At 43.1% G+C, this 22,476-nt stretch overlaps 1 protein-coding gene across 3 annotated transcripts in view; it reads right to left on the bottom strand.

The window, feature by feature from the left end:
- SLC1A2 (solute carrier family 1 member 2) overlaps positions 1–22,476 on the bottom strand; it is a 122,782-nt gene that overhangs the window by 12,387 nt on the left and 87,919 nt on the right. For all 3 annotated transcript variants that reach the window (XM_079104664.1, XM_079104663.1, XM_079104665.1), the window contains exons 7-9: positions 16,886–17,119; positions 11,561–11,755; positions 5,974–6,108 (exon numbers count right to left, since the gene is read on the bottom strand). In XM_079104664.1, the coding sequence (XP_078960790.1) occupies positions 5,974–6,108; positions 11,561–11,755; positions 16,886–17,119 (564 nt within the window). The remainder of the gene's footprint in view (positions 1–5,973; positions 6,109–11,560; positions 11,756–16,885; positions 17,120–22,476) is intronic.

The following is a 22,476-nucleotide window of genomic DNA, read 5'->3' as shown; positions in this document are numbered from 1 at the left end:
GAAAATAAGAGAGGCATCCAGAGAACTGGGGGGGCGCGGGGGGGGGGGACCCAAAGAGATGGGGATCAAGGAGACCCAGCAAGACAGTGAGAGACCAAGAAAGGTAAAAACCAGGGCAGGGGAGATCTCCAGGGCTGGGAAACATAAAAAGATATTTCTTTTTAAGAAAAGGGATGCCTAATATTAAATTTTTAATTCCTGTGCTACGTGACATTATTAATGGTGATTACAGCACTTCAGAGAACCAGCACTTGAGATTCAATGGTAGGTGAAGGAGACTTTCATTTTCTCACTCTCCAGAGCTTTTCTCTTTCCCCTTTCCGTGAACACACATTTCTTTTATAATACATTAAAAAATGATTTTGCTGGGCAGACCTATCCCCTACTCCATCTCCTTGATCTGTGATTGTACTGCCTTGAGTCAGGGACACATTAGTGAAGAGGCAAGGACTTGGGATGGGGGTTACCTTTCACAGTGAGGCGGACATAGATTGGAGATAAGGCAGGAGGTAGAAATGAGGAGAATTCAGTGCATATGCTAAATCAGACTAAGATAAACAGAAGCGCCTGGAATCTTCAGAGATAAGATAGATGTGGAATTAGTTTTCTTTTCAATGAGGCATGGAGTGGAGTTTAAGTCTGTTGTGTGAGGGTGTGTTTGTGTGTATATGCATGTACATTGGCAGACCTGGAACCCCCAAGCAACATCTAGGTCATCTGGGTCTGAATCCCAGTTCACTCATTCAATACCCACGAAACTGGGATAAATTAATAGTATTAGTTGCCTAATCGTGTACTACCACTTTTAAACAAATCCATGACAAGTGCTTAGAACAACGCGTAACACTTAAGGACACTTATTGAACACTAGCTATTAGCATTCTGTGTCCTTTCAATGTATTTTCATTGGATGGATGCAGAGATTATGAACAGTTTCTCAAAAAAGTGCAGAGGGGCTCATATGCCCACAATCAGAAACTCCTTTTTATTAGGAACTTCCCGGTCTCTAGTCCATTGCTTCTGGAAGGGAGGTCCCTGGACTGCATCATCAGTGTCACCTGGAAACTTGTTAGAAGTGACGATTCCTGAGCCCCAAAACAGATTCTCCAACAGATTTTGGTGCATTCTGAAGTTTGAGAACCAAAGCTCTATTTCCTCCAGAGAGGCACACTAATGGGAGGAGCCTCACAGTCTGTCCTGCAGGGTGAGGTCTCCTCATGGGTTACTAAGTGCCATCTCAACTGTACCTTCCCCCAACACTATCAAAGGTGAGTGTGGAAGATCTCACCAGGGGACACCTATGTGAGACGTGGGCCAGGATCCACTTAGGTCTCACTTTCTTTTGACTTTTCTTTTCAACCTGTAGCCAGACCCAGTTATTTACTACTTCTCCCTGATACTGGTTCCCAGTTTTTAGGGTGCGGGGTGTTAGCAAGCTCTCTTATAGCTATCTGCCAAGGGTTCCCAACACAAATGGCTTCTTGGACCCCAGAGAAGTTTCTGCCTTTAACTAGTCCTGCCTATCTCATGTTCTAGGACTCGAGCTCTTTACAGGGCTCTGGAATCTTGGATTTCACCATGACATTTACAGAGCAGCTAAGCCGGCCCACTGAAAAGTATCCAGGGCTTCGCAGGCAGTAATGAGGCTGGCTGGTGTCCAGCGGTTGGCAAGCACTGTGACACATTAAATGTCACTGAAGCTTTGTTTGGTTTAAAATTGAAAATTTCGCTAGACTTATAAAAGCTTACAGACTTGCCTCAGGAGAACAAAAATTCTCCCATCTTTTTCTTCACTTTTCCTTCACCAACTGCTTTTCTGAAGAACACTACAGCCTCCCCCTTCCCCCCACCTCAACTCAACCTCCCAACCCCAACTTACACACTGACAAGCACCCAACAACCACAGACCTATTCCAAGAACTCGTTTCCAGAACTCCTCTAGCTGGGGAGAAAGAATGTGGCACCATTACTAATTCCAAGCAGACCTGACCCAGCTACAGGCTTGGATGCCTACCTTCCCAGAATCCTCTACCCTCCCTTGTTCTTTTCTTTGTAAAAGGAATGCTTCTGCTTATTTGTATACAAACATCCATTTTCCAGATTCACCAGCAAAGCTTATATCAGGACTTATAACTGGAAGGCAGCCAAAAGCCAAGGCCCAGAGAGTGAGAAATTTGTTCCAAGTCCTATAGACGGTAAGTGCAGAGCTCAGAGCCAGGTCTCCTGCCCCTTGGTCTCTTTTTCCCTCAACCACATGCCTCCCCGTGCCCCCATCTGAGATCAGAACCCCAGAAATAGAGAAGAGCTCTTTATCTGCTCTTTTCTTTCTAGTCCCAGATGAGGGTAGTTTTTTCTTATGATTTCTTCAATATAGTTAATCCAAATGGATCATTGGGTTTTGGTTTTTTTTGTTTTTTTGTTTTTTTTTTTGCAGCTGTTCTTCAGCCAACTCCCTTCCGCTCCCACCTGTCAACTCAGCTTTTCTGTACAAGTGTGAGCGTGTGAGCACCTGTCTGGGGTGATCCCAGAGGACCCAGCCCTCCTGTTCCATTTGCTAACATTTAGGTCAGAAGTAGGCAGGGTCTTGAATGTTTCATGAAGTCACTCTCATCCGACAGACCTGAGAGCAAACGCCTGCCGGCAAGACAGCGTCCACAAGGTCAGGCCTAGTGGGGCTGGAGGACTTGAATTCTGAGAGAGGCTGAGGCCTTGAGCACTCCCCATTTGTCCCCATTTAGGCTCCTTGTTCTGTTTTAATCCTGAGAGAGCAGGAAAATCAGGTCAAACTAAAAATCTCCGGTTACGATGGAGAGCCAGGGATGTCTCTGTCCTTTTGTGCCGCTGTGACACATACTGAGACTGGGTAATTGATGAAGAACAGAAATCATTTCCTCACAGTTCTGGAGGGCAGAAAGTCCAAGATTAAAGGCACCAGAATCTGGCAAGGGACCCTTTGCTGTCTCATCACATGATAGAAGGTGGCAGGGCAAAGAGAACAAGAGGGGCTAAAGCCGCCTTTCACAAAGTCACCCCTCAGACCTAGTCACCTCGTAAAGCTCCCACCTCTTAATTCTGAGTATGTAAATTAATTTCAGTATATTACAATGAAAATTCAATTTCAGCATGAGTTTTGGAAGAGATAGACATCCTAACCATAGCATGACGGGCCCTAATCGTCTGTCTTCCCCAGTCTTACCAGCTCTGGACCTCTCTGGTCCGCCTCTCCACCAGTAAACTGCATGGTACAAATGAGGAGGCAGCCTGGGGTGGGATGAAGGGCCCTGACCTGGCCACACAAGCTCCTCTGTGCCTCAGGCAAGAGACTCAACCCTCCTGATTCCCCATTTCCTCATCTGTGAAATACACCGTGGAGCTCTTTAAGAAGTAAATAAAAACCGAGGGAAAGACACTGCAGTCCCTGCCGAAGGTCAGCTCCTTTTCCTAATTCCTGAAAATATCACTCAATTTTTTTTTCCATTCTGATGGGGCACAGCCTCTACAGCAATGACTTTTTTTTTTTTTTTTTTTTTTTTTAAAGAGAAATAGAGAAACAAGACCAAGGAGAGACCAGGCAAAGTAATCACAACAGGCAAGGGATCCTCGATGACAACGTGAGTTGAGAGACTCAACAGACACAGAGGCCAGGGTGTGGGAGAAGCAGCAAGTCACAGAGGAAGTGAGTGGGATGGCGGCGCTTCCTCCTCTTCCATGCAGGAAGGCCCTGAGGCCCACACAGCATCTGTGTGATCAAGGCTAGCACACATTTACTGAGCTCCTACTGTGTGCTCAACCCCCAACCCTGCGAGGGTCTTCATTTCTCCTTTGCCTCTCCCCAACCAAATCCTACACCGCTCCTTTGCCTTCTTCACCCTATTCTCTCCCAACTCTTCCCACCAGACCCCACTGTGGACTCCCAGCTGGGTCACAATGGAAGGTGGAAGGCTCCTTCCAGCCATTGTCTGAAGGGAGGCCATGAGAAAGTCTGCCCCCTGGAGCCCACAGGGCGAGTTAGCAGAGGAGAGCCTCCACCAGAGAGATTGGCAGAGATAGACCCAAAACATGTCTCCGATGAGGAAAGAGCCAGCCAGGAAGATGCACGACTTCCTCACAGAGCCCCTGGGTTGAGCCTCGCGCCCAGAGAGCCCCCTCTTACTTCTAACGTAAACTCCCTGCCTGCACCGCCAGCAGGCACGTGTTATGGAGAGACCGGGTCTTCTTCTAGCTTCCTGGAGATACTTCTTCCTGTCAGCCTCTTGCTTCTTTTTCTCTTTGGAAGGACAGAAGTAGGGAAGGACAAACTAGAAATCATTGAATGGGCTTCTGGCTCTTAAAACTCATGCCGATAAATGTCAGGACAACTGCCACTGGTGGGTAAGGCTGTTCAAAACACCAGTGTGGGCCCTTTAGCCTCCGAGCTCGGTGCCACCCCTCGTCACTCTGCACCTCTGACACCAAACCCAAGGCATCACTCAGAGCACTACCATTTAACCCCGAGACTGGACAGGACGTATCAATGTACTTCTCATAGAAGAGCGGTGCCCAAATGTGAGAAGTGGACTTTAGAGAAGGTCCACTCTGAAGTCCCTATTGGGGACCATGTGGCTAGACTTATTTACCTTCAAGAATGGACAGTGAGCCATCTACACAAAGAAAGTGTCTTACATGGGAAATGTAGCTGGCTACATGTCCATAGTCAAGTCCAAGCTTCCCTGCAGGGCTTCAAGCCTGTCCGTCTTGCCTCACCTTTCTCACTTACAGGTCCCCTCAGTATAAGTACACTGTTAGTAGCCTCAGTGCCTTTGTACAGGCTGGCCTCGACTGGAACGTCCTGTTTCCCCTCCACTATATATTCTTGGGTAACTTCTACCTATTGGTTATGATTCAGCTCAACTATCATTGCTTTATAAAGCTCGAATATGGCCATGAATAAGAACATGGAAGATTCCAGAACAAGGTATGCCAAAGGTTGAATCTCTGTTCATTCCCAAGTCATTTTACCTCTCTAAACCTCAGTTGCCTCAGTTCCTTCATCTACAATATGAGACTAATAACCCTAACCTTTCACAATTGTTATAAGAGAATATCAGGTGCACAGAATGAGCACTCAAATTCAGGAACCATTTTCACTGTTTGCTGACATTCTCCACTGTGCTCCTGTATCCTAGGCCAGAATGGATGCCTGTCTCCATCCTTGTGCTTTTTTGTGTGGCTGTATTTTAATATGTTTTTGTAGTGCAATTTAGATTCAATAAAACATACTCATTCTGACACACTCCTATAATCCCAATAGCTCGGAAGGCTGAGGCACAAGGATTTCAAGTTCAAAGCCAGCCTTAGCAACTTAGCAAGGCCCTAAGCAACTCAGTGAGACCCTGTCTTTAAATAAAATATTAAAAAGGAATAAGGATGTGCCTCAGTGGTTAAGTGTCCCTGGGTTCAATCCCCTATACAAAAAAAAAAAAAAAAAAAAAAATTCATTTTAAGTGCATGGTTTGATGAGGTTTGACAACTACAGACACCTGTGCATATGGAACATTTTTACCACTCCTTAAGTTCCCTTGTGACCCTTCCCAGTTAATTTCTACACCCTACCCACTGGCCGCAGGCAACCCTGACCTCTTTTTAGTGCTGAGATTGTGTTATCTTTTCCTAGAGCTTTAGGGAAATAGAATCAGATGGTATGTGGCTCCTTTCCATCTGGCTTTATATACATAATTCGGGACTTTTTGTCTGCTCCTTTCTATTCACTTTTAACTTGGTATCTGCTTCCTCCAGTAGACTGTGGGCCCTCAGAGTTTCCTCTTTTTCTTCTTTGGTTTTAAGTGGACGCTCAGTAAATGTTAGAGGAAAGGGAGGAGGCAGGAAGTGAGGGGTGCCATGGGACTGGCTAAGGTCCCCACTGTGTCCTTGCTACCTGCCACCCTGGAAGGCAGCACTCACAACCCCCACAGAACCCCCTCAGCAGGCACTTACAGCAGCCAGTCCACAGCCACCAGCAGGCTGATGTCTTCTGTCGGCAGGCCCACAGCTGTCAGAATGAGGAGCATGGTGACCAGCCCGGCGCTAGGGATACTGGCTGCGCCCACACTGGCCAGGGTGGCTGTGAGGCTGTGAGAACAGAGAAGGCCAGGTCATGGGAAGAAGTGTCTTGGCAAAACCATCCCTGGCAATCTTAAATTCCAATTTTCCTGCAGTACTCAAATCCCTTCTCCTCCTCCCCCAAGGAACAGAGAAGTCTCAAGTACCAAGACCCAAGAATTAGGGTCTTTTTGGATTCTGCTCGACCGTGATAGAAGCTTATAAATTTATGGATTGAAGACTTCTTCTCATCATGGTATCCAATTAGCCTAATCTATCACAGGGCTCAAATTAAGTAACTGTAGCTCTCAAAGCAGGCAAAGAAATATTAAGGAAGAAAAATAAATCACCCTTAATCCTCCCACGGGAACACAACTGCATTCATTTCTGCTTACGCCTTTATGTGTCTGTGAGCACCAGCGTCGCTTGGACTACGTGGCAGGAGTCTGAGGAGGTCACTGCCAATGCTAACAAGAGAACTCAGAATAGGAAATATCCAGACCCAACTGAGTGGACATCAGGGGAAGAAATCAACAGATTCCAAATGACATTAAGCTTCAGTTGCCTGGATGCTTCTCCATGGGCTGGAAAATATATTATTTGGAAAGAAGGCACCAAGCAATGATAATGGAATAAAGGAAAGCTTTCTTTCTGAAACATCCCATTGTCTTCTTTCCAAGCAACCCCATTTCCAGGTCTGTCTTTGGGAGGTTGACCTAGGGTTCAAGTGCTCTGTCTAAATGCCAGAGGGTCTCTAGGGCCCAGCAAAGGGCAGTGTCTTCTTTCCCTCTCTTTTATAGATGCCATTTATAAAGGCTGTCACTTCCTAGTGGAAGGGCGCTTCTAAAATGAAGGATGCCCAGCTTGATTTTTGTGGTCACTGAAAAGAAGAGGGGGTTTGCTTTCTTTATGGTTATAAAATTCCAGAGTAGGCACTCAGCCTCCAGACTGAGAGCCAGCCTCTCAGAGGGTTTCAACAAGCCAGACCATCATTGAGCACAGAATCCTGGGATCTTACAGCTGGAAGGGATCTAGATGTATCTAGTCTGACACTGGATGAAATGAAGGCCTCTGGAGATTCTGTGGGTTGAGCTGACTTTTTCATATTGCCAGCCCTTGCAGACAGTGCAGACACCTACCCTGGTGTCTATTCCCTTCTGTGTTCTTCCTCTCCCCATAAGTATGGACCTGGTATCTGGATTTAGAACACTGCATCTTCCTTGAACACATCGGCATCAGCAGGCAGAGTGCAAAGGTTCTCAGTAAAAGTTCTGCACTTCAACAACCCAGGTTCAAATCCCAGCCCTCCCACTTATTAACCCCATGACTTTGGGCAACCTAACCTCTTTGTGCCTTGATTTCCTCATCTGAAAAATGGAGGTAACAATAAGATATTATGCACGGGGCGGCCAGAAGATTTCAGGAGCTAATGAGGAGAGATACACTTTGAAGTGGCCAGGCACATTGCAACCCCCTGAGAAAAGTGAATTGTCATTTTTATCAGGGGAAAGGAGAGGCTGTTTTGCAATGAAAACTTCCCTAAAGCCCCAGAGCTGGAAGGTGGGAATTCTCAGTCATTTCCCCAAGAAACACAGAATAGCAGGGGAGGGGAACTTCCCAAGTTCCAGTGATCTTGGCCTCTACTTTTTCTTTACAGTGTCAGTTTCTTCTGTTCTGAGTCACTCTTACACATCCTTTGCACGTATCCATTTTCTCTGGCTCATTTTTGGTTGTGTGAGACAAATCCTATAAAGAAATTTCTTCCTGAAAGTTAGTTCCTTTGCCCCAGTGGTGTCTGTGTAATTCCAAACAACAGCAGCAAAGTCTCCTTGGGCAGTGACTGCCCCTCTACCCACTCATCCCTCTCTGCTTTGCCTGACCTTCCACTCACTTCCCTAGGGCCAGTTCCTGGAGGCTGTACCGGGTGCTATATACACAACATCAAAGCAGAACCTCACTGTAATCCTGCAAGATACATGCATGATAAGACTAGCTTTCATCATGAGGAAATCACTGATTAGCTGGATGGAGAAACTCAGGGTAGAACAGCTGGAATATGGCCTGCTGGGATTTGAACACTCATCTGCTTGATGCCAAAGCCATTCTGGCTCTTGATGTCCCTGATCCCCACCGCCGTTCTGGAAGTTCTATGAATAAATGAATATGCTTAGATCCATGGTAGGAGAGGTTGAGGGATTTATTTGATAGCACAGCATAAAGCTGGACTTGGCTATTTTTCTCCATATAAATTTCTGGCAGTGAACTGCATACCCTCCATGTGAGTCTCCCAGAGGCAGCCCTAGTCTGCCATTAAGGAAGATCTGGCAGTAATTGTCAGGGATCAGATATTTAAATATACACGGCCAACCGTATCCTTTCCTGAGTGAAAATTCCCAGCACTATCATTGTTAATACAAACCCTATGTAGATAAAATTGGATCATTCCAGCACAATCCAATCACTTCGTCACTGATTCCTTCTCCCATCTCTCAATTCCTAACAGAGAGAACTTGATGGGTAGCCAGGGTTGCATCAAGACCAGGAACTAAGGGACGAGAAGCCAATTTTGCTTGGTACAGGGTTTAAATCCTTGGAGTTTTAAAGTAAGGGAGTTGGCAATCTCGCATGCTCTCTGTTAGGACATGATTTAGAAGGCTTCATACTCTGACCTGGAGCAAGTTTTCCATTGTGAGAAACCTCTAGTACTCACTATATTACTGCCACATTTTTTTAAGTGTCGGAATACTGTGGTGTTTTAATAGTAACAGCTAATGCTTACTATTGAGAGCTGACTATACACCAGGTACTATGCTCTCAAACAACCCAGAGCGTGTGACTTTCGAACCCATTGTAGAGATGAGGAAACTGAGGTACCTCTATAGGGCATACATCATGAAGAAGTGGTTGTAAGGATTAGATAAATTAACATATGCAAACCAATAGCATAGACTAGTGGAGGCAATGTGTATAATGGTTAAAGGCCAGACCCCAGAGATGGGTTCAAATACCATTTTCACCACTTCTGCTGGACAAGTTATTTCACCTTCCTGTGCTTCATTTTCCCATCCATTAAAATAAAAAACCCAACACCCATTTTCCAGGTCTCTTTCTACAAACATGTGAACATCCTCAATAAATGGAAGCCCCCATAAGCACTGGGAAACCTGAATTTTAGGATTCCTCTAGCTGTTATGTGTGACCTATTCTCTAAGCCTCCCTTTCCTTGTCTACTAGATGAAACGCATCTGACAAGACAGACTCTAGGAAATTTTTCAGATGATGTATTCTAGCAGAGAAAATAAATCTGATTTTTATTTATGTTTTCATATTGTGTGTTAAACATGGTGAATTTTCCTTTTCTGTTTGCCAATTTAGTTGCCAAACTGAGCTCAGATGCATATGGGATATCTATTGAATCTTTTGGAATGGTCATAAGAGAGATGAGTAATTGATGATCTAATAAAAATATCCCTGGACTGCTTAAATACCCCGGAGCTGGATAAATCAAGCCAAGTTCTGACATGTAGTTCTACCGTGGTAACAGCCAGCAGAACACACAAAAGACATGACCAGTGACAATCTCCAGTATTACTACAGACACTGGTCAGCCCTTGAGTTTGGACTGTTCAATGGACTGGTAGAGAAACCAGACAGGAATGGACCCCATTTCTTGAGAGAAGTCTCCTAAAGTGACACATTAGCCACTAAAGGCCTCCTGGAAAATGAACAGTGGGCCAACCAGACATCTGATTATCACCAACATTTCTGAAATGAAGGTTGACAGTGTTGTCCAGGGTTTGGAAAGACCTTAATCTTAACACAAAGGCCACTGCCTCTTCTGACCTTCCAGTGGAGGGGGAAACAACAAATAATGATTCTAACATTTTCCTTTGTGTCAAAGTCAGAAAGCAGGGATGATGAGTCAGAAAGAGGTGGTCCATGGAATAGATCTGCCTCCTGCCTCTGGCACCTAGAGCCATGAGCCCAAGGTCTGCCATATAAACAGTCCGAGCCTCACTTCACTATTCTGAAAAATGGGGACGATGACTATGCTTCTCTTCAGGATTGCTGGAAACACTCAAGGTGACATATGTAAAGAGACTGCCATCTCAGAGGATCCAAAAGAGTGGCATTACTCTCAACTTAAAGATTGAAAGTATATTTCGATATCTACCTAATTGTTTTTCTCAGATGTCACAGATTTTGGAATTTTCTTTCTACTCTAAGTGCATTTGTTGCAAAGAATGTGATCCACCCAGCCCTTGCATTTACTAATCTCATGGAATCTCAAGGGGGTAAAGAAAACATAAATCATAGAATCCAAAGGTCACAATCTCAACAGTCTTTAAGGGCCAAGCAGTGGTATAGATGATGAGGACCAAGTATAAGTAACAGGGAGCAGGGGAGGCCACTGGCAACTGGAAATCGCCCACTGAAATTCTAATTTTTTAAAACATATTGCAGGAAAAACAAAGTGAGACTCTGAACTGGCTTCAGCCCATGAACTTCCAATAATAGTCCCTAATTCTGAATATCTTCCTTATTTTCAGATAAGGAAACTGAGACACTAGAAATAGGAAGAGCACATGAATAAGACCAGTAGCCAGTTCATAGTTTTTGTCTTTTCTTTTGTCTTGTTTTGTTTGACTTTAATCAAAGCCAAAAATTGTCTTTTAACTTATCTGAACTCTGAGTTGGAGTATGAAGGATGATCTTAAAATGATGATTGCAAACAGTTTTATTTCATCCTATAATGTCAATACAACAATGAACTGTTGGAAGACTGATCTTTTCAATGACTTCTCAACAGGAAGCTGAAAGGTTGGCCTGGCTAGTAGATGTGTTCTTTAAGTTTGTAGAGGAGCAATGCATTGTTTATGACCTCTTGGGAGGGTTCTGAATTATTTTAAATAGATTTAGTATAAACAAAAATATGTGCTATTTGTAATAAAATGTGGTATGTCACATTGAGGAATCATTTCTTCCAGTATTTCACAATTTCTTCCATCACCGCCTAGAATACTGAAGGAAGCATATTTTAATGAAATAAAAATTAGATCCAGAATTAGCTGATGTCAGCCCTAGTTATGCCCTGCCAGCTCAGGACTAGTGGTGCAACCTGGTACAAATATCCATGCTTCCTGAAGCCTGAGTTTCCTTATCTATTAAATAGGCATAGAAATACTGCCTGGCTTATACTCAGGATTGTCAATAATCAAATAATATTCAATTTCTGAATCGAGTCAACATGTGTAATATAAACAGAAGGGATTAATATGAATCTGCTGCTTTTCTGTTGCAACCTTTTCCCTTGAAGGTGGCCAATAATTCCTCCTCTGTATTTCCTTCATCATGAATCCATTAAGAAAACTGAAATTCAAGAGCCTCTGTCAAATGAAGTTAGTGTAGAGAGGCAACAGTGTAGAAGATTGTTACTGGGTTGCCCCCATCCCCCTTTGCCCTGCCACATCCACTTTCTCACCTCACAGTCACGATCTGGCCTCCATCCAGAATGACACCATTCATTTGGGCAATAAAGATGGCGGCCACTGCTTCATAAAGGGCTGTACCATCCATGTTAATGGTTGCTCCAACTGGGAGGACGAATCTGGTCACGCGCTTATCAATCCCTAGATTTTCTTCTAGGCAACGGAAGGTGACAGGCAGAGTTCCAGCACTGGGGGACAGAAAGAAAGAGGGAGAAAGAGGGTTATGTCTGCTTTAGAGAATCAGGACAAAGAACAACCTGGAATGACACAGCAAAGTTTTTGTTCTTTTGTTCCAATCAGGCAATGTGACATGCAGAAAGCAGAATCTAGAGCCAAATTAAAAACCAGTGAGTTAGAGGCTCAAATTCAATCTTATTAAGATGCTAATAGGCAGAAAAATATTTTTGTTGGTTCTGGTTTTGAGGTCTACTCAGAATTTCAAGTTCTCTTTTTCTTTTGGTCACTATTTCCATCTTGGATTAAATACTGAAGCACATCTGATTGCTCACATGAATTGGGCTGCACACACACAAAAAAAAGTCAAGAAGGAATCAGCTGTCAACAGTAAAATGGAATGAGGAATTTTTGAATGACCCATAATTTCATGCTAGAAAGGCACTTTCCAACAAAATGACTTCATGAATTGCATCCAGCCCCTGGGAATTGCCCTGAGTTTGGCCTGCTGACTTGGAGAATGCTGGACAAACATGTCAAGTTACCCTTCAGCATGAACCCCAGTTTCAAGCTAGGGAAATCTCTCATACAGTCCAACTCCCTGATATATGGCCATCAGCCAACTCTAAGTCTCTCCAATGACTTGGGGCAGTAAAGCATGTGATCTGTGGCTAATCAAAGACACAATATGGAGTGACTTCACTCCCACTCCTCCCAGGCGTGGGATGGGAATTAAACTACATGACCCAGTGTCAAAGCCTAGAATTCCTGGCATGTCCGTATGTCTTCTAAAATAGAGACCTCTCAGAACAAGGGCTGCTGAAGGCTAGAATATGATTTCCTTTTGGATAAGGGTGCATAGAAGGTTGAACAGATTTGCTTCAAAGTTGAAGTAATACAGAAAGCAATGTAGAACACTCAAATACCATGAGAGTGCTTCGTGGCTCATCCCTTTTTGAATTTTCCTATTCAAATCTTAGCACAGTGCATTGGAAAGCCTTCAATGTGGACAGCATTTGGAAGCGTCTACTCACTTGCACTTAGATCCTTAGTCATAGTTACTACTTTCTATGAGTCAGAATTGAGGCTCCACCAGGCTGCATGTAGATGCCAAAATCCAGGTTTCTCAGCGTGAGAGAAGACCATCAGCTAAGTGAAATGCAAATTTCAGGTCCTGCTCAGGACCAGGGAACCCAGAAGTTCTAAAATTAGGAACATTCAAATCAGTTTTTTGTTTTGTTTTTTTTTTTCCCCCTGATACTAGAGATTGAATCCAGGGGTATTTAACTACTGAGTCACATTCCTAGCCCTTTTTATTTTTTATTTTGAGACTGAGTCTTGCTAAGTTGCTTAAGGCCTCGCTTAGTTGCTGAGGCTGGCCTTGCATTTGTGATCCCTCTGCCTCAGTCTCTCAAGCTGCTGTGATTTCAGGTGGGTCCCACCACACCTGGCCAAATATGCATCTTAAACTGACTTACAACCTCCTAATGATAACCTTAGTGGGCTCCAGAATCATCCTACCAGAACATTCTTTGTGATTATATGTCAGGGATCTATTTAATGCCTCCTCTTTGGTCTTACATAGCAAGAAAAAATGAATTCTTGTGGGATATTCCATTACTAAAATATCATAAGTTCAGTTGAAAAGTTTTTTTTTTTATTTTGCTATTGTTTTGCATACATAAGATGCCACTGTATCTGACTTGCTGCCCCAGCTGTTTTAGTAAGAAATTAGTGTCCCTTTATTTCTATCATCCTTTTCACCCATGTTTCCTGGGACTGGCAACTATGGCAACTATGGTTGCCAGGACACCATAGTTGGTCTAAAAGTGCTACTCAGTCATGGCTGGCAGCTGGATCCTAAATCACATGGTCTTAACCAAACTTCTGGATCACTGGAATATATTAATTTTTATTATTGCATTCATTTTCCCAAAATGTCATCAAAGAATCTTTAGATAATTAAAGAAATTGGAAAAAAATATTGGTAAGGCATGAAAATATTCTCTATTTTTCCACTGGACAGACTTTATATTTGTGTCTTGAAAATCCACAAATACCCAATCAATCCAAACCAGGACCTGAGAACTTCAATGCTTTCCTGTGTTGACAGGCTGGCATTCTGGCACTGCTTTTTGGCTCCTGCCTCAAAGGACATACGACTGTCTTCAAATGTTGCTAATAATAATGTCAGATACTTGAGATTCTTCCTGTTTTTCCAGATGAGTTTTAATGGCATAAACTGAAGTCCAAGGGATGCACAGAGGTCTGACCTGGGCCACACCCCTCCATCTGTTCTTGTCACCAGTCTCTGTATCCATCAAGAAGAGCAGTTCAAACACTCTTGATGCCCTCATTTGGGATAAGGTCCAAAGATGCAGAAAGGGTATTTATGGGCTGTCCCTGGGCTTTGCTCCCCCGACCCCTGCTTCTCTTTGTGGCCATTATGGCAAAAAAAAAAAAAAAAAAAAAAAAAAAAAAATCCTCAGTTAATTTTTAGTATGTGATTCCTGCCACATTGCCTTTTTTAAAAAGGAAACTCCACATCCAGGCAAAAATTATGATTTTAGTGGAAGATTAAAACCATATGTTTTGTTCAAATGAAATGCAGGGTAAAGGGGAGAAATGATTCTAATATTTCAGTCTTGGTTAGATAACCCAAGCATTTAATTTTTATTTAAATACCAGGATGTGCCTTGACTTACCTCATTTTTAAAAAGGTACTGGAATAATAGTCTGCTCATTCAAAAGGAAAAAAAAAAACCCATTTTTGAAACCATTTAAAGATAAAAATTATAAGGGTACAAGAAGAAACCATAAAGTAATAATTTATAATTGTGAGTAGAAAGAGATGCCTGAGCAAAACTGAAATCTCTACGAGTTTATATAAAGGGAAATATTTACAGATTTGACAACACACAAATTTAGAACTTCTGGTGGTAAAAGAGCTCTGTGAATTTTTATAACAAAGTCAAGTGGAGAGGGGCTTCATTGCAACATGTGACACAGAAGTTAATATTTTTGTACACACACACACACAAAACCTTGAAAACAGAGCAGAAGAGGATTTTCCAAAAGAAAAATGAGCTGGTTCACACACAGGAGGGGGTGGGACTTGGGGGTGGGACTTGGGGGTTGCTGGGAAGGGATAAGAAAGCACAGGAAAAAATGTTTCTCCTTGTTACTACTCAAAGATATACAGATTCAATGAGATAGTTTTTCACCAATAGGACTGGAATGTATTAAAGAGACTGATATATATTCAGAATATCCAGCCCTGGCAGATAGGTAGGGAAGGGTTCACTCTCAAACCTGGTTAGTGGGAACATAAAATCCTGTTCTCTTCTGAATTGCAACCTGGTGATATGTTTCAAAACCATCAATGTGTACACTGTTTGACTCAGGAATTCCATGTCTAGAGGTGTATCCTCACTTCTAGATCACCAGACAAACTTGTAAAGATGTACCTATAAGGATTCTCGTCACAGCCCCCTCTAATAGACAGGCTTTAAATGTGTATTACTGGGGGTGGAGAGGGATGGAGTTTGTATCATAGTACTAGAGTGTATTATTATGTAGTTTACAAAATAGTAGTTAAAAAAAATCTATGAATGGACAGAATTTTTATGATCTGTTGACCAGTGAAAAATAGTAGTTTCCAAAACAATACACTTACATAATAAGGACTGAATGGATATATATATATATATATATAAAAAACTGTAAAGATTGACTAAAACGTTACTAGCAATTGTCACTTGTTGACAAAGTAACTAACTGGTTATGTTCATTATATTGTTTCAAATTTTATTCACTGTCTGAACTTTATCACAATGAGCAAATACCAAACTCATAATTAGTAAACAAAAATAAAATCAAGGAAGATTGTTTTAGTTTTGAAAAAAAAAAAAAATTTACTCTTTCTCCAAAAGGAGAGGATCTTGATAGATAGAGATACTTAGTCACAGAAAATTGACAGAGGAAAAAGCAAATTTTAAAGTGTTTCCCTTCATCTTGGGAAATAGGATGCTGAATCTCGGTCCCCAGGATTGTACACATTTCAGCTTTTTACCAAATCTCATTAATTTGCAAAATGGAAATATAATTTGGCAGTCACCACTTTTGGCCTGGTAGGTCACTGAAGGCAAAGCTGACAGTCTGCTCAGTAGCCTTGGGTCAGCTTGGCCACACAGTGTCACAGAGAGGTCACCTCACCAGCAGTGGGTGGGCTCAGCAACCAGGATCTGCCTTCGAGCTGTGGGGTTCAGAGTTTGCTTGCCTCGCTGCCATCTGTCTCATATCTCAGACATAATTTTGTTACCTACAGACAGATAGGCAGAAATAAAACAACTACGGAATCCTGAGGTAATAAAACTCTTGTCCTATTTGAAATTCTAAATAACCAGGCATTTCTTATTCATTCATTTTTCTTTGTTTTTTAATATGTGTTGTTTTGGCTAATTTTGGTCCAAGATTATATTTAAGAATATTATTCTCCTTCCATATATCTATATGCTCATTGACTCCCTAGGCACTGGCATGAGGTTATGGAGGATCTGACTCTATGTCAAGGTCAAGTCAAGTAAGTTTGATTTTGAGGAAAAAAATCACACTGGGGCAGAATAGTCGATTAGAAGTTCATGTTGAGGTCAAAGGCTTGGCTCATTTTGTTGGAAAAATCTCAATATACCATTTACCCTGTAAAAGCTGATTCTCCTACTCTTCAAAAATTGTTTTCCCAAATCTCATGAGTGATACTTCATGATATCATTTTTCAAATCACAAGTGGGATGTTAATTGAACAACATCCTGTTACACCCTTCTGGAAAACATATAAAACCAAACTAAATCAATGCTTTATGTAGCAAGTTAGGCATGGAAATTAATAGCATGCTTTCACCTAAAAAATAATATAATATCATGTTTCCAATACAGTTGCACATCAGCAAAAATATGCAAGAAGACTTCTTGGAAGTTCCTAGAAAAAGGCTAAAAATTCAAAGTGTTCACCTTCTCTAAAGGATTTTAATAATATGTGAAAAGTGTTCTCATTGAACTTTGTGATGGAGGATTTTAAGAAACAGGAAGTGGCAAATGGGGAAAGGGAATAAGCAGAAAAAAAGGTGATTTCTCATATTCTCTACCTGGAAGCAGTGCCCAAGGCAGTGATCCAAGCTTGGAAAATGCCAGCAAAAAAGGAGAACGGGTTTTTCCTGGTCACTACAAAGTAAATCAAAGGGAGAAAGATGCCCCCGTGGATGATGAGGCCCACGATCACTGTTACCATGTACATCCCCAGTTGCCTAGCAACCACTTCTAAGTCCTTGATTGCAATGATCTTCCCACAGATTAGGCAGGCGATACCCAGGGGAGAGTACCTGAAAAACACACAAGAAAAAGCAGCATTGAGGAGATCATTAAGGGATTCAGAACTCAAATCTGGGCCCTCCTATGTACTTCACCCTGAGGAAAAGGGAAACCGTTCATTTTCTGCACCAAAAAAAAAAAAGTTCTGCAGAGAAAAGGAGTCATGCAATTCAAGGGATGTTATTTTCCCTCTGGATTAACTGTTTTAACCGAAGTCTGTTTTATGGACCTAGTGACGCCTGCTCTGACGAAGAGTCCAAAGGCACACTGTGTTGCTGAGGTGCGTCTGGGGAACAAGGGAGACACGCCTTGCTGGTCGCCTTTACCTCAACTGTCTTCCTCTCTTTCTCAAGCCACCGAGTTAGAAGCTGAGAGATGAGGGCTGTATCTCTGGGAAACCTGTTTGATTTTTGAGCTTTTCAGCTCCTTCTTCGACATTTGGGGATAACTTTTCAGAAATTTATAAACTGGGGTTTGTAAATTTGTACTGCTTTGTTTGGAAGACAGGGAATATATTCAAATAAGAGAGGGAGAGGGCAAGAGAGAAAGACAGAGAGCTCCCAAAATAAGAAAACCATCTGAAACCAGGTGTGCATTCAGAGAAGTGTGGTTTTATGGCTTCGAAGCCTGAAACTACTTTTTCTTTAACAGTAAAGTTGACCACCGTTCCTCGTGTTTTCAAGCACCATGGTGAGAACGGGACAGTCAGAGCCTCATTTAATCCTTATCACAACACTAAAATCTAGGCATCATTATTCTCTCTGGCAAGTGAAGAAAGTGGAGTTTGGGAAAGTTCAATAATCAGCCCAAGAGCCACAAGACCAGGAAGTGAAAGAACAACTCAGGTCCGTGGACCTCCACGACCCAGGGGTTTTCCTCTCTCGAGCCCAGCAACTTCCCTTTAGTGAGCAGTCCCAGCTCTTGGAAGATAAGCAGGCAATTCACTGTGTCCCCAGCTGTCCCCTACAGACTTATGGTATATTTCTGTCTTATCATTGTTTTATGGAGAGCTTGGGAACTATTTCGGTTCCCACCCTTGGGAGAGCTAACCGTTTTCTCTCTCATCTTGAGCTTATTCTCTGCATGTTGGCAACATCTTTTTTTTTTTTTTTTTTTTTTCCTTCTTCTTCTTCTCTTTCATCCCATGTGGTGTTGCTGGGGCATAAATTTGTTCGGCCTGTGACAGTTGCTGGCTGAAATGAACATATTTGTGGGAAGGTCGAAATGTTATTTAAAATGATCAACATATTTGTGAGAAAGACCACAGGGAGAAAGAAATGAAGTCTCCAGATGAGGCTCTAGCAGGGGCAGGGGTGTCTGGCAAGAAAGCAGTTGCCTCAGTGAACTTGATTTTTTTGCAGTTGTACTTGGATTAAGTCCTTCCCTGCATTACAGAAGAACAGGTGAGAGTCCCTCAGGCAACGGCAGAAGACACGGAGCTGTCCAGCCATGTGACCTTGTTAGTGCCAATTCCTATTTTACAGATTTGGCCATCAAGACTGACTCCCACCTCACCTGCTGCTGTGAGGATGAGACTTTTCAACACGCCTGTCAGTGCCCTGCTAAAACTAAGTCTCCTCCATCCCTGCCAGGACCGTTCGTTCTCTGACTCCTGACAAAGGAATCCCTCGGAGGTTCTGGGGTCACACATATACCCCATGTTCTCTTCGATGCTTTATGAGTCAACACAGAGTTAATGAGGCTTCCTAAGATATCTTGCAGCCACCCAATGGCAGATGCTTTTATGAGCAAAATATTGTCTCAAGAGGAAGCTTATCCTGAGCAAGCTGACTTGTAACTGACGGTCACGAGTTAGAACATGAGCGCAGGCCCTGTGTTTCCTGAAGAACATCCGGCTTGGGCTCAAGCTGGTCACATTTGAGGACTGCTTTCCTAGACATTAGGGTGTCTGAAACAAACCTCTGTCATACCATCAAACCCTTGTCACTTCCCATTTTACATTCTCCTGGGCACAACTGGTCATGTTGCCCATGGTCACGACATCCCATAAGTCAGCCGAGGAGTCTCAGGGGCCAGCACTTTGTCACTCAGATTATAAATAATTGAGCAGAATGCACCTTCCTATAAAGTCACAATGTATTTATCTTCATAGACCAAGAGATCAATTCTTTCCCAAGCACCAATCACCCTTTAAAGATGTCCAGAAAAAACAGAGATGAGCTGTTTTGGGTGCCATTCAATATTCCCCCCTCTCTCCCAAACTGGGTCAAGCAGTTTGTAGAATGGAGAGAAAATGTTTTCAAGGCTCTTTGCCAAGGTAGACCAGCTATTTGAGTGTCCTGGAGAGCTCATTTGAACCAGAGCCAAATGGACTAGAGAGAGGCGGGAGTTTACCTCTGGGGCACTCCGCTCGCTCGCTGGGAAAGCAGAGCTCCCAGTGTAAGTGGAGAGTGTTAGTCAAGGGACAGAAGGAGGAGTATTGGAGTAATGAACACCCAGTGCAGGAGCCTTTGTTTACCAAACACCTTGGTCTCTGGGACTAGGATGAGCATTAATTAGGACGAGAAAAGAGCCTTTGTTTTAGGATGCTGTTTGGGGCCATTACTTCCCTGCTCCTGTTTTTAAAACAAGTAAGAAGTCTTCACTCAGACACTGAGCTGAGCTTCTGAGTTCCTGGGTTTCCATATCAACAAGTCATCCCATTGAAAAGGACATTCCATGGAAAATAGGGTATGTGCCCTGGGTCTAAAGTTACCACTCAGTTTCTGAGATGAAGTAAAGTCACAAACCAATGTGCATAAAGAGGCTAAAAGACCCACTGAGAGTTCTGCAGCCAAGTGACAAATGATGCCCAGTAATTCTTGGGCCTGCTTCTAAGTTAGAAGGACATGAGCACTGAGCTGCCGCGCAAATTCACTCCCATGCTGCCCTCAGATGGTTATATTCTCAGTTCTGTTCATTGTCTCAAGGCCACTAATTATCAAGAGCTGGCCTGAGTCTTGTTCTTACTGCTATGACATCCATTCCAATCTCTACCCACTAGGAACCTCAGTTCTTATGAGCACTGGGGTCCCAGAAAGATTCCCCTCCCGGGGTTGGTCTCCACTCCACAAACTCATCCCCAGCCCTCAACCTACCTCTGCACCCGTGGGCCACCTGTGCCACCATCACCTGGCTGTCTTAACAATTCGTGTGCCCCAGACTCACCACCTAGAGCTGGCCCGGGACTTTTATATCTTAAATATACTCCCCCAGGTAATGCTGATGTTTTTGGAAACCACTGTTTCAAGAAACAAAAATCTCATCTGCCAATGAGGAACTGCAAACATATCTTGGTTAGCCTCTGGAGACCCATTTATCTTAGCTCCAATTTACTCAAGACCTTTGAGGTCTTAACCCACTGAAATGATAAATTTGGGACTTTCATGATTGGGACAAATGGTAGGATGGGCACTGGGAATGGGGGTGAGCTGAGGGGCTTTCTCAGTACTGCCCGAAAACCACCCTGGTTCTGTCCCACAGTTTTCAATAGCAAAACCAGAGTGGTAGTTTGGGATGGATCCCAGGAGAATCCAGAATTAGAAGAGATTATCAATAAAGAGCTAAACACACATGCCAAGAATTGATTAAAGGTGCTGTTCATACTCAGGCTCAGAAAGTAAACCAACCTCCATTTTTCCCACACAGGGATAGTTATTTCAGTTACCCAAAGAGGAATTTTTGTTTAGAATCACCACATGTAGATTAGAACTTTTATCTGGAAAGAGTAAAAATCATATAGTCTCCAAGGAAAAAAAATACCAGGATTTAGTTCCACAAATAAATAAAACCCCAGCCCATCTGCTGGCCTGCAGGGTCCTCCTGTTCTGACTGCTGCCTGCCTCTTCACCTCCCTTGCCTCTACCCCCATCTCCCCAGCCAGCCGCACTCTGGCTGCCACAGGCCTTTGTCCTAATCTGCAAAACCCTCCCCCTCTTCAGGTCTTCGTGGCCTCGCCTTCCCTCAGGAGAGCGCTGCCTGGCCCCTCGTGCCTGCCCCCGGGGCTCTATTCCATAGCCCTGCTTCATTGCTTCATAAGTTCATTGGCAGAACTAATTACTCCCTGAATTACTTGCTTCCTTTTGTGCTCCCTTCTCCCCTTTCACTAGAATGCAAGCTTCATGAGGGCAGGGACCTTCCTCTGTCTTCTTCACCGTGATATCACCAATGACTGGAATCACCAATGGCACAGAATAGATAAGTACCACATGAAAGAATAGACGGGCTGACAAAGATTCTTTGTTTGACCAAACTTTAGAGGAGCACCTCAACCTTCTAGGTCCATCAGTGTACTTCCTTAAAGGGCCCTTCTGAGTCACTTTAGCAGGAATCCCACCCTCCCTGTCTCATCACTCTGCATATCTGATCAGGTTCCTCATCCTCCATCCCCCAGCTGATGTCACGCCCTGGCCTGTCTTGAGCAAGAATCCCAGTAAGTCAGTTTAGCCACAGTCTCTCATTCCTGAAGCTACCTCTTAGAAATTTTCCCTCTGCTGACCTCTCCACCCTGCTCCTTGGCTCTCAATTCCCACTTGCCCAGCTATAGTTGGAGTTGAGCCTACTCTGGCTCCCCCATGGCATCATCCCGTTGCCATGGTCCCCAGACCTCAAGATGGTCCTGAAGAACGCTGTCCTCCCTTAACAAGTGCCATTAATAAGTTTTGTTTTAACAGTGTGGATCTTGGTGGAAGGGAGGTGGTTAAGTGGGAAAAAGAATTGGAAGTGTGCACAGAGATTTTACTTCTTACTTTTTGTTTTTAGAGTGGAAGATTATGAGAAGTTTTACCTTCTACTTAAGTTTTTCAGATTTTCCAAAAAAAAAAAAGAGGATATGAAAAGTCACACCAAAATGAAGGGTTTTTCAGGTTTCTTAGAGAATTCCTGAACACAGAAATACACAGGATATGGGTGGAATTGATGACAACAAAATTACAGTAACGATACTAATTCGTGCAAAGTACTCAGATGGTTCCTGACACACAGGAAATGTTCCACGACTGGTTCACCATCTCACCTAATCCTCGGAGCAACCCAGTGATACAGATTCTACGATCATCTCCCTTTACAGTTAAGATATTGGGGTTTAGAGTGTGTCTAACTTGCCTAAGGTCACACAGTTTGTAACAGGAGGATCCCAGATTCAATCCAATCCAAAGTCAAAAGGAAATTAAGTAACACATACAGTTCCACAGAAATTGGGAGAGTCAACCTTTGCACTTAGTCTTACTTTCCTCATCTGGAAAATGGGTTAACAGAAGTATCTATTTATGTTAGGTACTATTGTGAGGAGTGAATGAGTTAATGCATGAAAAATAACTAGAATTATACCAAGCATATAACAGGAATTTGGTAAATCTTAACTGTGATT

This window comes from Sciurus vulgaris (genome assembly GCF_902686455.1).
Source record: "Sciurus vulgaris genome assembly, chromosome: 11".
Taxonomy (NCBI): Eukaryota; Metazoa; Chordata; class Mammalia; order Rodentia; family Sciuridae; genus Sciurus; species Sciurus vulgaris.
This window is presented reverse-complemented; position numbering and strand designations above follow the sequence as displayed.